Consider the following 15,159-nt stretch of genomic DNA (forward strand, 5'->3'; position numbering starts at 1 on the left):
TCTAAGTTAGATCATCGGTTGCAATGGGATAAAGTACCATCGGTATGCAGATGATACCCAGATGTAGATCTCCATTTCAGGTGAAGTAAGCAATGCTATGGACATCCTTTCTTGGTGCTTGAAGGCTGTGGGGGCCTGGATGGGGGACAACAGGTTTCAACTTAATCCTGGTATGACAGGACAGCTGTGGGTAGATTGATCCTCTGTATTTTGGGGTTTACCATCTTTGGTCTTTGGTGAGGTAACATTGACCTATAATCTGGGGGAATCCTCCTGGATCCACAACTTCTGCTTGAGGAGCAGGTGGCAGTTGTGGGTAGGAGAGCTTTTGCTCAACTTTTGGCTTGTGCACCAGTTACTACCATTCTTGATCGATAAGCTCTCCTTTCAGTCATTCATGTGCAATTTTCAGATGGACTATGCAATGAGCTCTACATTGAAGAGTATCTGGAAAGTGCAGCTGGTGCAGAATGCACTGGCACAAGCAGTTTTGGGCGCTGCCCACAAGGTGTTATATACGGTGGCACATATAACACCTCTGCTATGCACACTACCTTGGGTATTAGTTTGCTTCTGGATCCAATTCAAAGTGTTAGTTATTACTTTCTAGTCAAAGTAATTGTTTTGTATACTGATCAGAAAGATAAAAATTCCAAGTAAGCTTCCATTTTGCTGCTGCTAATTTCTGCAGTGTTATGGTCAGGTTTCCTGGAGAAAATGGTGATGATTCTTCAATCTTAGCTACAATTGTATTTCTCCCATTATATCAAAGAATAACCCACCTTCCCCCTTAAAAGTGGGGGTGGGCAGGACCTTAGAATATTTTCACTTACTCAAGGGCTCTCTTTGCCTTAAATTGACAAAATGTGCACTCTAACATAAACTCCATCCTGTTTGATGTTTTGGGTTTCTGACAAAACCTTTGAACAGATTCTTCTGATGGAATTTCTTGAACTTCATGCTTCCTTTCAATGTTAGTTTATTCTGCTTTCTACCTTGCCTTTCAGCTTTTCTGAAACAGTTAAGCTTCTTCACTGTTAGAATCTGCTGACCATTCTTTCAAAGCAAAAAGAGAGGAATTGTATTTATATTTTCAAAGGGCAAACCTCACCCTTCCTGTCATCTGCTTTGGGCTTGCTTCTTGCCCGTTATCTTCTAATGTTGTCTTTCTTGCTGTAAACATGTAGGAGATGACCTTTTTGAATTGGGCCAAGCCAGGATTTTCTGCAGTCATTCATCATTTAATTACTTTTCAGTTTGGTTTACTTAATATCTAAGCCCAGGTAGGTGTGGTGGTATCATAGTTGAATAAAATTCATTCTTTCAGAAAAATGTATGTAAATAGTACATCCTCCTTTACTGCTTCTAATACATCTTGTTTTCCAAAACTCAGAATAGTCAAGACAGCACTAGTAATGAAAATTTGAAATGTACAAAAATGCACTAAATAAGCAACAAAATTAAATGCATTTCTATGTTGGCTATGTTAGATTCTGTGTATTTTATTTTTAATCTTAGAGAATGCAGAAGCGAGCAGAGAGATTCAATGTACCTGTGAGCTTGGAAAGTAAGAAAGCTGCACGAGCAGCTCGGTAAGGGTATATTTGATTATTATTGTTCTCTACAGCTGTTTAGTCATATAAATAGAAGTGTATTCTTGGTGCATCCCCTAACTGGGGATTGCATCCCCTAATTGGTGGTTGTCATCAATTGCTTTCCAACTGTAGAGGGATATACCCTGGATCTCAAGTCTGGTATGGAGTTGGACTAAGACTGCGGTTTCTTGGCCCTTCCCAGCTTTCATGAGAGGGCGGCTGGTGTTGACATCTGGCCCCGAAATGGCTTAAGACTCCACCCACTGCTGTGAGAGAGCAGTGGAGCTTACTGACTTGGACCTGAATGGATACCCCTTTTTCCGGAACTTGGACCAACTTGATTAACCCCCTGGCCATGGGCTTCCCCCGATTATTAGATGTATTCGTCAGCGGAACTTCTTATTCTGTGAGATTCCCCTCTCTTGCAGGTGTGGCCCTCCACTCTATCAAGGGCCTACCTTTATGACGGGCTTTGGAACCCCGAGAGGTGGCATGTTGCAAAAAGGGGATTGAGGGTTTTTTTGGGGAAATTTTTAGACAGATTTTTAAGGGGTTCTGGGGGGCGGGAGGGTTGTGTGGGTTTGGGGGATAACCCACAGGGGGAGGGGCCTGGCCCAGTTGCCAGTTGGGCCACGGGCGGTACAGATTCCAGGGGCAAGGGGGGCATTGGAATTCACTCTGCTGAGGGCTTTTCTATCAATACGCTGAGTGGGAGGGGCAGATATGGTGGGAGCAGGGGACCATATGTGGGGGCGTGCACTCGCTATCTTCGAGCGGTGGCACGCCCCAGTCCCCATAGCCCTTCTCATTCCCCAGGTTGCACAGACTGTCAGGGCCTGAGCCTTCGGCTGCTGTTGTGCAATGCCAGGTCCGTGATAAATAAAGCCCCCCTCATTTGCGATCTTATTCAAGAGGGGGGAGCGGACCTGGCAGGTATTACGGAGACCTGGTTGGGCCAGGAGGGGAGAGTTCCCCTCATGGATATGTGCCCACCAGGCTTCCGCGCATTCCATCAGCCGAGAGCTCAGGGCAGGGGCTGGTGGGTGGCGGTTATTATAAAGGAAGGTCTTGATCCGAGGGAGACCACTGTTCCACAGATAGCCGGATGTGAGTCCCTTCTTGTGAAGTGGGGTCATGGAGTGCAGATGGGCCTGTTGATCATGTACCTGGCTCCCTGCCACGTGGCAACGGCCCTGCCTGAGCTGCTCAACGTCATAGCCGGGGTGGCGGTCGATACCCCCAGACTTTTGGTTATGGGGGATTTCAACCTGCCATCCATTGGTGAAACGTCTGAGGTGGCACGGGAGTTCATGGCTTCCATGACGGCCATGGACCTGACTCAGTTAATTCATGGCCCTACTCACACGGGCGGGCATACTCTGGACTTAGTTTTTATCTCTGGTCAGTGGTCGAGTGGCCTTGATACAGGGGATATAGTCATTGAACCCTTGTCATGGTCTGACCACTCGCTCCTTCAACTTGACTTTCTAACCGCTACACCCCGTCGCAGGGAGGCGGAACCGACTAGGTGGTTCCGCCCCAGGCGCCTGATGGATCCTGATAGGTTCCAGATGGAGCTTGGGCCATTTCCTGAGACTCTGGCTCATGGCTCGGCTGAAGATTTGGTGGCTGCCTGGGATAGTGCGGCCACTGGGGCTTTGGACCGCGTTGTGCCTTTGCGGCCTCTGACCCAGCACCGAACTCATCTAGCTCCTTGGCTCTCCGAGGAGCTGAGGGAGATGAAGCGCCGGAAAAGATGCCTGGAGAGCAGTTGGAGGACCAGCCGTTTCGAATCTGACCGAACACTGGTGAGGTCTCATATTAAGACCTACCTAGTGGCAATAAAAGCGGCAAAATCTAGCTATTTTTCCGCTCTTATTGCGTCATCAGATAACCGCCCAGCCACCCTGTTTAGGGTGACCCGCTCCCTCCTCCATCTGGGAGCGTGGGATGATCCCTTGCAGAGTCGAGCTGAGGATTTTGTGCAGTATCTGTATGATAAAATCACTCAGATTCGGGAAGGCTTGGCCTCTGACTGGGTAAGTCCGGACGGGATGGCTGAGGCAGGTCCTGAGAGTGTTATCTGGGAGGAGTTTGATCCTGTGGCTCCCGAGGACGTGGACAGGATTCTGGGATGGCTGAACACGACCACATGTTTATTGGACCCGTGTCCCTCCTGGTTGGTGCTGGCTTCCCAGGAGGCTACACGAGGCTGGCTCCAGAGGATTATTACGCTTCTTTGAGTGAGGGTGTCCTGCCGGCCGCCTTGAAAGAAGTGGTGGTGAGGCCCCTCCTCTCTGGATCTGGCTGTTTTGGCTAATTATCGTCCAGTCTCCAACCTTTGTTTTATTGCGAAGGTTGTTGAGAGTGTGGTGGCGCGGCAGCTTCCACAGTACCTGGATGAAGCTATCTATCTAGATCCGCTCCAGTCCGGCTTCAGGACTGGGCACAGCACAGAAACGGCATTGGTCGCGTTGGTGGATGATCTCTGGAGGGCTTGGGATAGGGGTTGCTCCTCTATCCTGGTCCTGTTAGATCTCTCAGCGGCTTTTGATACCATCGACCATGGTATCATGTTGCGCCGGTTGGGGGTGGGGGGCACCGTTTTGCGGTGGTTCTCCTCCTATCTCTCTGACCGGTTGCAATCTGTGTTGGCAGGGGGGCAGCGGTCGACCCCGAGGCGCCTTGTTTGTAGGGTGCCGCAAGGGTCAGTCCTCTCACCCCTTCTGTTCAACATTTATGTAAAGCCGCTGGGTGAGATCATCTGTGGCTTTGGGGTGGAGTTCCATCAGTACACTGATGACACCCAGCTGTACATCTCCACCCCAGGCCACCCCAACGATGCCCTTGAAGTGATGTCCTGGTGCCTGGAGGCCGTGCGGGCCTGGATGGGGAGAAACAGGCTCCGACTCAACCCTTCCAAGACCGAGTGGCTGTGGCTTCCGTCGTCCCGATATAGCCAGCTGGGGCCATCGCTGGTTATTGGGGGTGAGTCATTGGCCCCCACGGAGAGGGCTCGCAACTTGGGCATCCTCCTGGATGCACGGCTGTCTTTAGAAGAGCATATGACAGCCGTGGCCAGAGGGGCTTTTTATCAGGTTCGCCTGATACGCCAGTTGCGTCCCTTTCTGGATCGGGACTCCTTACGCACAGTCACTCAGGCACTTGTCACTTCCTGCCTGGACTACTGCAATGCTCTCTACATGGGGCTCCCCTTGGGGTGCACCCGGAGACTCCAACTGGTCCAGAATGCAGCCGCACGGGGGATTATGGGAGCGACGGGGCGCTCCCATGTGACACCTCTCCTGCTCTCGGTGGTCTTCCGGGTGCGCTTCAAGGTGTTGGTGACCACCTTTAAAGCGCTCCATGGCTTAGGGCCGGGGTATCTACGAGACCGCCTTCTGACGCCAATAGCCTCCCACCGGCCAGTAAGCTCGCACAGAGAGGGCCTCCTCAGGGTGCTGTCGGCCAGACAATGTCGGCTGGCGACCCCCAGGGGGAGAGCCTTCTCTGTGGCGGCACCTGCCCTCTGGAACGACCTACCCCCAGAGATACGCATGATACCAGACCTCCGGACTTTTCGTTGGGCCCTTAAAACTCATTTATTTCATCTAGCCGGGCTGGCTTGATCCCATCCTTTCGGTTTTAATTTGTAATTGATTTTAATTGGACTGTTTTAAATTGTGGGCCGAGATCATTTAATATCTTTTTAACTGTTTTTAAATTTTGTATGTTATGTTTTACCTTGGCTGTTCACCGCCCTGAGTACTGCTGGAGAAGGGCGGTATAAAAATCAAATAAATAAAATAAAATAAAACTATTACCCTCTTAATTGGGGCAACTTCAACTAAGAACTTCTGGAATTTGAATTGTGGATAACCATTATATTGAAGGGATGCTTGTGTAATATTGAAACTTCTCATAAATAACATTTTCCTTTCCAATGAACAACTTTTGAAATTATTGGTTCTGATTCTTTTATTAGGAGTAGGGAGCTTGAGCCTATAGTGTGTAGTTATTCTGGGCTCTTAATTCCAGTTACTGATTACTAGCCATGTGATCTGGGAATGATGTCAGTTTGAGCCAGACTTTCACATCTAATTAAGAAACGGGTTTATTAATTAAGTAAAAATGAAACACAAGATGGGATGTCCAGAAGAGTATTATGGAAGACATAATCTAATACATAGACGAGACAGAGTAGTATTTCTCTCATTGCTTATTCAGTGCAGGAAGCTTTTAAAAAAAAAAGCCAAATTACTTTAAAATGTAGGAACAGTACGCTGCACTGAAGTGCAGCTTTAATTTCTAACAAATCTTAAAGTATTCCTAAATTACTAAAAAACTTCTTTGTGGATTATATAATATTCTATACTTTGATTTGTGCTGTTATCAGTGCCAAAGATGAAAGATTGCAAAAAGTTAAAATTGAAACAAATATTTAGTATTGAAAGTTTACCTTGTTCTGTCACCACCTGACAGGGTAGCATCAGAGGTGGGTTTCAGCAAGTTCTAACCAGTTCTGGACAACTGGTAGCAGAAATTTTGAGTAGTTCGGAGAACCGGTAATAAAAATTCTGACTGGCCCCACACCCATCTATTCTCTGCCTCCCAAGTCCCAGCTGATTGGGAGGAAATGTGGATTTTGCAGTACCCTTCCCCTGGATTGGGGAGGGAATGGAGATTTTACAGTATCCTTCCCCCGCCACGCCCACCAAGCCACACCCACAGAACTGGTAGTAAAAAAATTTGAAACTCACCACTGGATAAGCATGCATTATATATCTTAAATGTCCTGGATTTTGAGATATACAAAGAATTTTAAGAATCCTCTCAGTAAAATAAATGAAAAAGCAAGATACGGTTCTCGAAGTATATTGTAGGCTATTCATTCAGTTGGTAGTGATATTTTAAATAGTAAAGATGAAACATGGATTTACTTTTTCTTAACTCTTCTGATCAAGACCAGTTTTATATGCCAAGAAGAGCTTTGCTGTATTTTCAAATTATTCACAGTTCTGCTGTTCATACTAGTGTATTGTGTGTGTGGCTTCAAACTTAAACATTACAGCTGCTAATAGGACTATTTCCTTCTCCATAGGTTTGGTATGCCTACAGTTCCAACTAAAGGTATGTGACTATGAGATTTAAAATATATATTATTATGGTTGGTTGGTTGCCAGCCAGCCGGATGTTTAAACTGGAATTGGCATTTTTATCTACCAATTGAGTCTTTCCCAAGAACCTGGGATAGGCAGATGTTGTTTGATAATGTTCAAGATATTGTTGCAGGATATAAGGTGCTCCAAGTAAAGCTGCCTTTTGCAGTTGACTGATGGTGATTTTGTCAGTGCCAATGGTGTTCAAGTGGTGCTCCAAATGTTTACTACTAATATGGGTTCATTTCACAGCCAGCCAGATGTTCAAATTGGATTTGGCATTTTTATCCACCTGTTCAATCCTTCCTAAGGATCCAGGATAAGCAGATGTTATTCGTTGGTGTTAAAGGTATCTTTGCAGGATAAAAGGTGTTCCGAGTAAAGCTTCCTTTTGCAATTGATTGATGGTTATTTTGTCATTGTTATGGTTTGTCACAGAATCAGCCAGATGTTTAGACTGGATTTGGCATTTTTATCTACCTATCCAATCTTTCCTTATTTGTGACTGTATCTTCAGTACTTCCGCCAGTTCTTCTTTTTGTTTTGTTAACATATTTTTTGTCAAAATCTTTGTTTTGTCTTTATTTATTTTCAAACCTGCTACTTTTCCATATTCTCCTATCTTGTCTATCAATTTAATTGCTGTTTCTAATGGATAAAAACCAGGTCATCTGCAAATGCTTGCAATTTATATTCTTCCTTTTGAATTTTCATTCCTTTTATATCTTTTTCTTCTCTGATATTTCTCTTTAGCACTTCTAATGTTAACAGTGGACAACCTTGTCTCATTCCTTTTTTTATTTCAATCAACTGTTAATTCTCCATTTATCATTACTTTTGCTGTTTGTTATATATGGCTTCTATGGCTTGAATAAATTTTCTACCAAAGCCCATCTGCTCCAGTTGTAATAACATAAATCGCCAATTCACATTATCGAAGGCTTTCTGTGTATCTAGAAATATCAAAGCCATTTGTTTTTCAGGATGTGCCTCATAATGTTCCAAAGTATCCAGAATTATCCTCATATTATCTTTAATCTGTCTTTTTGATAGAAACCCATTTTGATCAGCTATCCAGTCTTTCCAAAAGACATAGTAGAATAGGCAAAAGTTCTTTGATGGTGTTAAAGGTATCATCATAGGATGAAAGCTGTTCTAAGTAAAGCTGCCTTTTGCAATTTGGTTGATGGTGATTTTGTCAATGCTAATAGTGTTGATGTGCTCCAGATGTTTTGGGATTTCACCCAAGGTATCCATTACAGTTGGTACCATCTTTGCTTTCTTATGCCTCAATCATTTTTCTATTTGCAGGTCTTTGTATTTTGTAATTTTCTATCATTCTTTTTCTTCTATTGTGCTATCTCCAGGTACTGTCACATGCACTATCTGGACTTTTTTTTTTTTGTCTTTCTTATCTACAGTTATTAATTCTGGTGTGTTATGTGACAGGTGCTTGTCTGAATTCTAAAGTCCCAGAACACTTCAGCTTTTTCGTATTCTATTACTTTGTCTATTTTGTGATCCCACCAATTCTTGCTTGCAGGCAAATGGTATTTCTTGCAGATATTCCACTGTACCATTGCTGCTATTTTGTCATTTGTAGTTCCAGCATCTTACTTTTGAGAAGAACTAATAAAAAATATCACAAAAATTGAGATAATTTCCACATGGTCATTCGTAGTGACTGCTTCAGATGGATAGTTTGTCAAGCATTGAAAAATTGATAGAGCCAATTTATTTGCTCATACCAATCTAAGATACCTGCCTTTGGAAGGTAATATGTTAACATATTGCAAGTGGCTCTGCTTTCTACAGAAATGAAAAGACATAGTAATGGTAGGTGATCACTCCCCAAATGAAAAAGTACACTAAAATCTTGGCTAAAGAAGTATATATGCATCTAATCAAAAGCGGATATTTCTCAAGATTCCCAAAAGGTGAACTGGTTCTCAAAATCATCCCCAGGAATAAAATAAATTTGATTTTTAACAAAAACAGTCTCCACCACCACCACCCACCTCCCATGCTAATGGAAAGGTCTATGGATTTCGGTAGACTCTTCCTGATTACGGAGTAGTTGGTATTATGCCTTTTTAGAAGAGCCATGTCACTAGATCCCATCCAGGCATTAAAGTCACCAGCCTGTAATTATTGAGTCAGGAAATTGAGAGATTGAATTAGTGAGTCAAATTTCAAAAAAATCATAGCCATTATTAGATTGAGCACTAACACCTTTTGCTGGAAAGTATACCTTTTATTGTAGTGGTTAAGGCATCAGGCTAGAAACAGGGCCAATGGGGTGGACCATAAATTCTAGTCCCGTCTTAGGCTCAAAGCCTTTCGCTCAGCCCTAGGAAGGAGGCAATGGGAAACAATTTCTGAAAACCCCTACCAACAAAATTGCAGGGACTTGTCCAAGCAGTCTCCAAGAATTGACAGGATTGAAAGGAAAAAAAATAAAAGACATTTAGTAATGTTAATTTTATGGGGTTTGCTGTAGCTAGTTGTACATAGAGAAAGACAGATCATATTTGTATATGGAATGAATCTGATAATGTTAAGTTGCCCTAAGGAGTAGTTGCCTCTCAAACCTAGGCTGGCTGGCTGGCAGGGAAAAGGAAGAGAAACTTTTATGATCTAAGGCAGGGGTGTCAAGGCCTGGGGGCCAGATCCAGCCCGTGATGTGGTTAGATCTGGCCCGCAAGGCTGCCCTGGAAACAGTGAAAGACCCCGGCACCTAGCGCCTCAGCCCCATCCCAGGTCGGCCAGGCACTGAACTAAAACTTGGTGGCGGCCATCTGGGCTGGAACGCGGTCAGTTTTAGATCTGCAGGGCTGCTGTGGAGTCAGCGAGGGGGCGCCGCTGCCCCCTGGGCATGTGCTGGAGACAATGGATACCCCAGCCCCACCCGGGCCACCACAAGTGCCCCCCTGATGCAAGCAACATTGAACTCACCACAACCACCCCAGCTGCGACCACCTGGCCGCAACCACCCCAGCCATGCCCACCCATCCCCCCAAAGTCAACCACAGTCCTGATGTGACCCTCAATGAAATTAAGTTTGACACCCCTGATTTAAGGGGATTGAAGTATTAATATTGAGTTCTAGCAAAACCAGGGTTGATTCAGTGTATTATTAACATTATTATAACATTCAGTGTATTATTAACATTCAGTGTATTATTAACATTATTAAATAAAAGTGATAGATTCTGATTTACTTAAGCAAATGAAAGCCATTTTGGATCCATTAATTTAAAATGTTTTTTGTTGTTGTTTCAGGTCTGAACACAGAAAGTAAGACTCCAGTAAGTAGCTGTTTTGTTTTCTTATTTAGTTGGCATGGTTTTAAATGATACTTCATTAAAGCAACTTGACATAGACTATAATATTTATTAACTCAATCTGATAATCAAATCTGTTGAACTTAATATAACATTGTCCTCAACTTTAGCACTATTTTAGGTGCCTCTGCAACTTACTGATTTTATTTATATTTCTAAAAAGCTGTTGCTCAAACACTTATTTTCTCTCAGTATTCACCTGTTTTCACCTGTTTTAAATCATTGTCTTATTAATATTCTCTAAAACTGTAATCAAACCATGGACCTTATATTGTCTTTTTCTTAATTACAGGATATATATTTTGTTTTGTCATTCATTTTTCTAACAGTTCCTTCCTCACTATCAAAAGTCTTATTTTTGTATTTTTTCTAAACATCCCTCCTCGCCTCCTGATTTTAAACATCTCTTCCTTCTGCAGATCAGTTCTGCAAAGCATTTGTCTTAATCTCTTAGTGTTCCTTTCCAGTCAAAATAAATATAAAATTTATGCATACAATATTCATCTCTGTTAAACTTTGTCTCCTTTATTGTCAGGTTGTAGAATGCAAGTTCTTTGGGTAGAAACTTTCAGCAAAGAAACATGACTCCTCCCATATAATGTTTCACTAAAGTTATTTTATAAAGTGTCATATACATAACTATTATCAATACAGCAGAAAAGTATTCAGTGATATCTATGGTCCATTATTATCAATGGATCATTTGGTTTATACCCTACCTTTCATCTTCAAGGCAAAGTGTAGATTAAACCCTCTTCTGATTTTCCCCCCTGCAACAATTGTTGAAATAGTATGACTGATAGATAATGCTGTTCCAAAGTTAACAAGTAAGGTGAAAATGGACTCGAAACTAGGTCTCCCCAGTCCTAGCATTATACCTTTAATCATTGTGCCACACTTCCTGGCTATCTGTGAACTAAAGCAAACAGGGTTTTACACTGAAGGAAGACAATTGCTTTAAGTGATCCTTTTTTAAAAAAAGCAGAAATATATTATACCTGTCTCTGTGTGGCAGTTATTTATCATTCCAAAATTATCTGTAGGATTACAACAGTAGGTAATATGAAACTTTTGTCTTTTCTCCCATCTTGGCAATTTGCCAAGAAGAGTACAAGTGTATATTGCTGCTCACATTCCTAAGAGTCGTGGTGGCGCAGTGGTTAGAGTGCAGTACTGCAGGCGACTTCTGGTGATTGTCAGCAGTTCGATTCTCACCAGCTCAAGATTGACTTAGCCTTCCATCCTTCTGAGGTTGGTAAAATGAGGACCCAGATTGTTGGGTATGTTGACTCTGTAAACCACTTAGAGAGGACTGTGAAGCGGTATATAAATCTAAGTGCGATTGCTATTGCTAAGCCTTGCAGCTACTTCAAAGATGTCAAGCCTAACAACAATATACTGCCTTTCCATTAGGATTATGCTAACAGAAAAGCATAATTTATGCTTAGTAGCAAAAATTTGTTTCCTAGGATGCTTTAAAAACAAATAGAAAATTTCATCTTAAATTTAGAGTAAAGGCTTCTTTCTTCCATATATAATTAACGTCTAATCAAAGCCTATAATACTGCAATATGTTGAAAATATTTTCATCTTCTTGATAGTTTAGTTACTGTACTTCCATGTTAAGGAGCTTGATTGGTAAATGCACAAAGAGTGCTAGACATAGTATTGAGTTGAAAATAGTGGATTCCACTTTTCCCATCCATACATTATTGTAAACAAAAATAATTGGTACTAATTGATCTGCTAAAATAATACCTGGAAGTTTTCTCAGAAGTGATTTGCAGTAAGCTACTGGTTCTGTGGATGCCATTTTAATTTAATTCCATAATATGTTCAAAGATTATTGCAATTTCAGTACAAAAAGTAATGTTTTATTATGTTTCAACAAATTTATCCATACTGGCATAATTTCAGCATTTATAATTTTGAAATGTTTAAATTTGTATAAATATACCTGCTTTCTATTGCTTTTCTAGGTAAATATGGACAAATTAAAGGAAAGAGCTCAAAGATTTGGTTTGAATGTTTCCACAATCTCCAGAAAGGTAAGATTTTAGGATAAGCATTATATAGCAAAAGTGAATATTTGAACTTTTTAAAAATGTCAACAATACACAAACATGTCATTTTCCTTATATATATATATATATATTCTGCTAGATCTGTGATGGCGAACCTATGGCACGTGTGCCATAGGTGGCACGCAGAGCCATATCTGTGGCCACGCGAGCGTTGCCCTAGCTCAGCTCCAGCTCCATGTGCTGGCCAGCTGATTTTTGGGCCTTCTGGGCCCACCAGAAGTTGGGAAACGGGCCGTTTCTGGCTTCCGGAGGGCCTCTAGGGGGATGGGGAGGCCATTTTTGCCCTCCCCATGCTCCAAGAAAGCCTCTGGAGCCTGGGGAGGGCGAAAAACGGGCATATTGGGCCCACAGATAACCTTTTTGCCATTGCATGCCAAAAGTGGGGGGAGCACTGGGGGGGAGGTTGCACGCGCAAGCGCGGGGGGGTTGCAGGGAGCATTGAATTATGGTTGTGGGCACGCACGCGCCTGACCTCCCCGTGCTTCCCCCGCTTTTGGCACGTGACGGCAAAAAGGTTAGCCATCACTGTGCTAGATCCATCAGGTTTCAAATTACATATTTTAAAGAATTCACATTAAGAGGGTAAATAACAATATTCATCATTGATTAAGAATACTTAGCTATTTTAGCATATATTTTGACTGTCCTGAAGATACAACTTTTCAGATAAGATTATTAAAATATTTTTCTGTGGTTTAATCTTTTCTTAAGAAAGCAAATCTGCAAGTCCACATTTCTTTTCTCATCAAGGTGATAATCTTATGTGCCTCTCCAAATTAATTCAGAGTCTGAATTAAATACAAAAGTTAAGATATCAAGAAGAAGCCTAGGATAGAAATCTTTTCTCTATCTTCTAGTTTTCTTTGTGGAAGGATTTTTTATTGTTTAATTTTTTTGTTTGTTTTATAGAATTTTTAGTAATACCTTTCTTTAAATTGCCCAAATTTAAGTTTTGCCCCTTATCAAGAATAAACATTTAGTGGTTCCTTCTTCCATTAGAAAAGTTCCCAAAATTGAATATAAAGACTTTGAATTCATAGTAAGAAAAATAACAATATATAGAATGAAATGTTTTTCAAGAAGTCCAGAAGAGGGTATGGCTGTGATTTAGCTGTGATTTCCCCCTAACTTTTAGCAAATGAACTGTTCCACCCTCTTGGGATTTGTACATTGAACGATTAATGCATTCCATTCTATAGGAAGGCACTGAACCTGGCACCAGGGAATTCAACCATGTAGAAAATAACTGGAGGTGGAGGCCACTTTCCTTCCCATCCTTTTCTTGGAGGGGGGGGGGGTAGGGTGAAATTGTGCAAGTGCATTAAAGCTAGAATATGTGGAAAGACAGGTCAGAGTGAGAGGCTGCTCAAATGTCATTAACCTTGTCACCAGGAGTGCACATTTTTCAGGAAAAATATATGATTTGTCAGCATTTATGGCCAGGTTTCCTTTAAGTACAATTGTGTAGGTGAGGCACCCCACAATTTAATCTGCCTAGAATTTGACCAAATATAAGCATAGTTTAATTTTTGTTCTTTTTAAGAATATGTGTGCAGCTACTTACATTGGTAAATTATTCGCATGGAGAAAATATCAACAAGAGAATGACATGTTTCAGGGTTAAAAAAAATCAATTATGAAATTAATCCTAGAACTTGTGTGTTTTTTGCGTACATTTTAAAACTATGTTTTATCTTTGTGATTGGCCTTGCATATATCAATAATTTCAGCCATTAGAACAATTGTCAAGGGTTTAATTTCTTTTTTATATTGTTAAGTAGAATTCAGCTGCTTAGAAGTAGATTTCCTTTTTCTGAAAAGCATGCTTATGAATTTTATTGAGGAATGTTATTGCTTGCTTCAATTAGCCTGTAGTATAGAGTTGCCCACCTGGGTGTTCTTTATAGCTTTTCATCACAGAATAGCCTGGTTGCATGGATCTTTGCAGATTTTTAATGCCATGCATTGCAGCAAAATCTTTACAGTAAACCATTGTCTCTCAGGAACCACATTTCATTTCCTATTCAAATTGGTTTTGAAAAAGCAAGGTGGGGGGGAAAAGGAACATAGCCAAAGGCAATTTCAAACCTGCTGGGACTGGGGGAGTAAACTTAGATTGGAGTGAACAGCTCTTCAGCTAATCTGTAGCTTTGAATTTATTGCTAGTATAGAATCTATTAAGTTAAAAAAAAATCCTCTTCCTAAAAGATAACATTCATCCTCCTCTTACAGTAAATTGTTACCATTTGGTATAATAGTAGTGGCAGGTGCTTGCTTGTGTTTTTGTCAGGACAGAGCCATCAAATAAATTTTTAAAATAAATCAGGAAAGCATTTTTCTTTCCTGAACTAATCATACCCCCTCCTCTGTACTCTCATGGGAGGCCTCCTTTTAAAATTTACCCTCTGACCCGAGGCTGCTGTCCCTTGATTTCAGTGAGTTACACTTAAACTGCTCCCTTCCCTTGTAAATTTCCCCTATGTAGCAGCTGCTCTCAATACCACTCAACCTCTTGCTTCCCACTGGGAGAACTGATAGCTTGCAGGCTTCTGTGCTGCAAGAGGGCCACATTGTAACACAAAATCACATTCTCAGAGAGCTTGTTTTTTTTTTCCTTTTTATGCATAAAGCAACTTTGTAGATATCCAGCAGAGGATTAAAGAATTTAAGAGAGCCCTGAGGTTAGCATAAATGTACAGTGCCTTCCTTTTTTCTGCACTGAACTATGTGCCACCATTCTCAGTCAGATAAATGATTAAAACAATTTGTACTCCACATCATCTAATTTAAGGGTTTTATTTAAAGGTATTTAAAGGTATTAACCTTGAGCCTCTCAGATGTTAGAAATGAGAGGTAAAAATGCTGCAAATAGAAATAAAGGTGCAAATATCTAACCTCTGATATTTTAGCATCACTTTTCTCCAATTTTCAAACTCTAAGTTTTCCAGAGTGCTGCTCCCACTGTCCATGGCTGGCT

At 41.7% G+C, this 15,159-nt stretch overlaps 1 protein-coding gene across 1 annotated transcript in view; it reads left to right on the plus strand.

The window, feature by feature from the left end:
* The window catches only part of SARNP (SAP domain containing ribonucleoprotein), a 72,967-nt gene that overhangs the window by 19,440 nt on the left and 38,368 nt on the right, over positions 1-15,159 (plus strand). The window contains exons 6-9 of the mRNA XM_034412570.3: positions 1,519-1,592; positions 6,697-6,725; positions 10,037-10,062; positions 12,078-12,146. Coding sequence (XP_034268461.2) covers positions 1,519-1,592; positions 6,697-6,725; positions 10,037-10,062; positions 12,078-12,146 — 198 coding nt within the window. The remainder of the gene's footprint in view (positions 1-1,518; positions 1,593-6,696; positions 6,726-10,036; positions 10,063-12,077; positions 12,147-15,159) is intronic.

The sequence above is a fragment of the Pantherophis guttatus genome, chromosome 2, assembly GCF_059756535.1.
Source record: "Pantherophis guttatus breed Tessera chromosome 2, ASM5975653v1, whole genome shotgun sequence".
NCBI lineage: Eukaryota > Metazoa > Chordata > Lepidosauria > Squamata > Colubridae > Pantherophis > Pantherophis guttatus.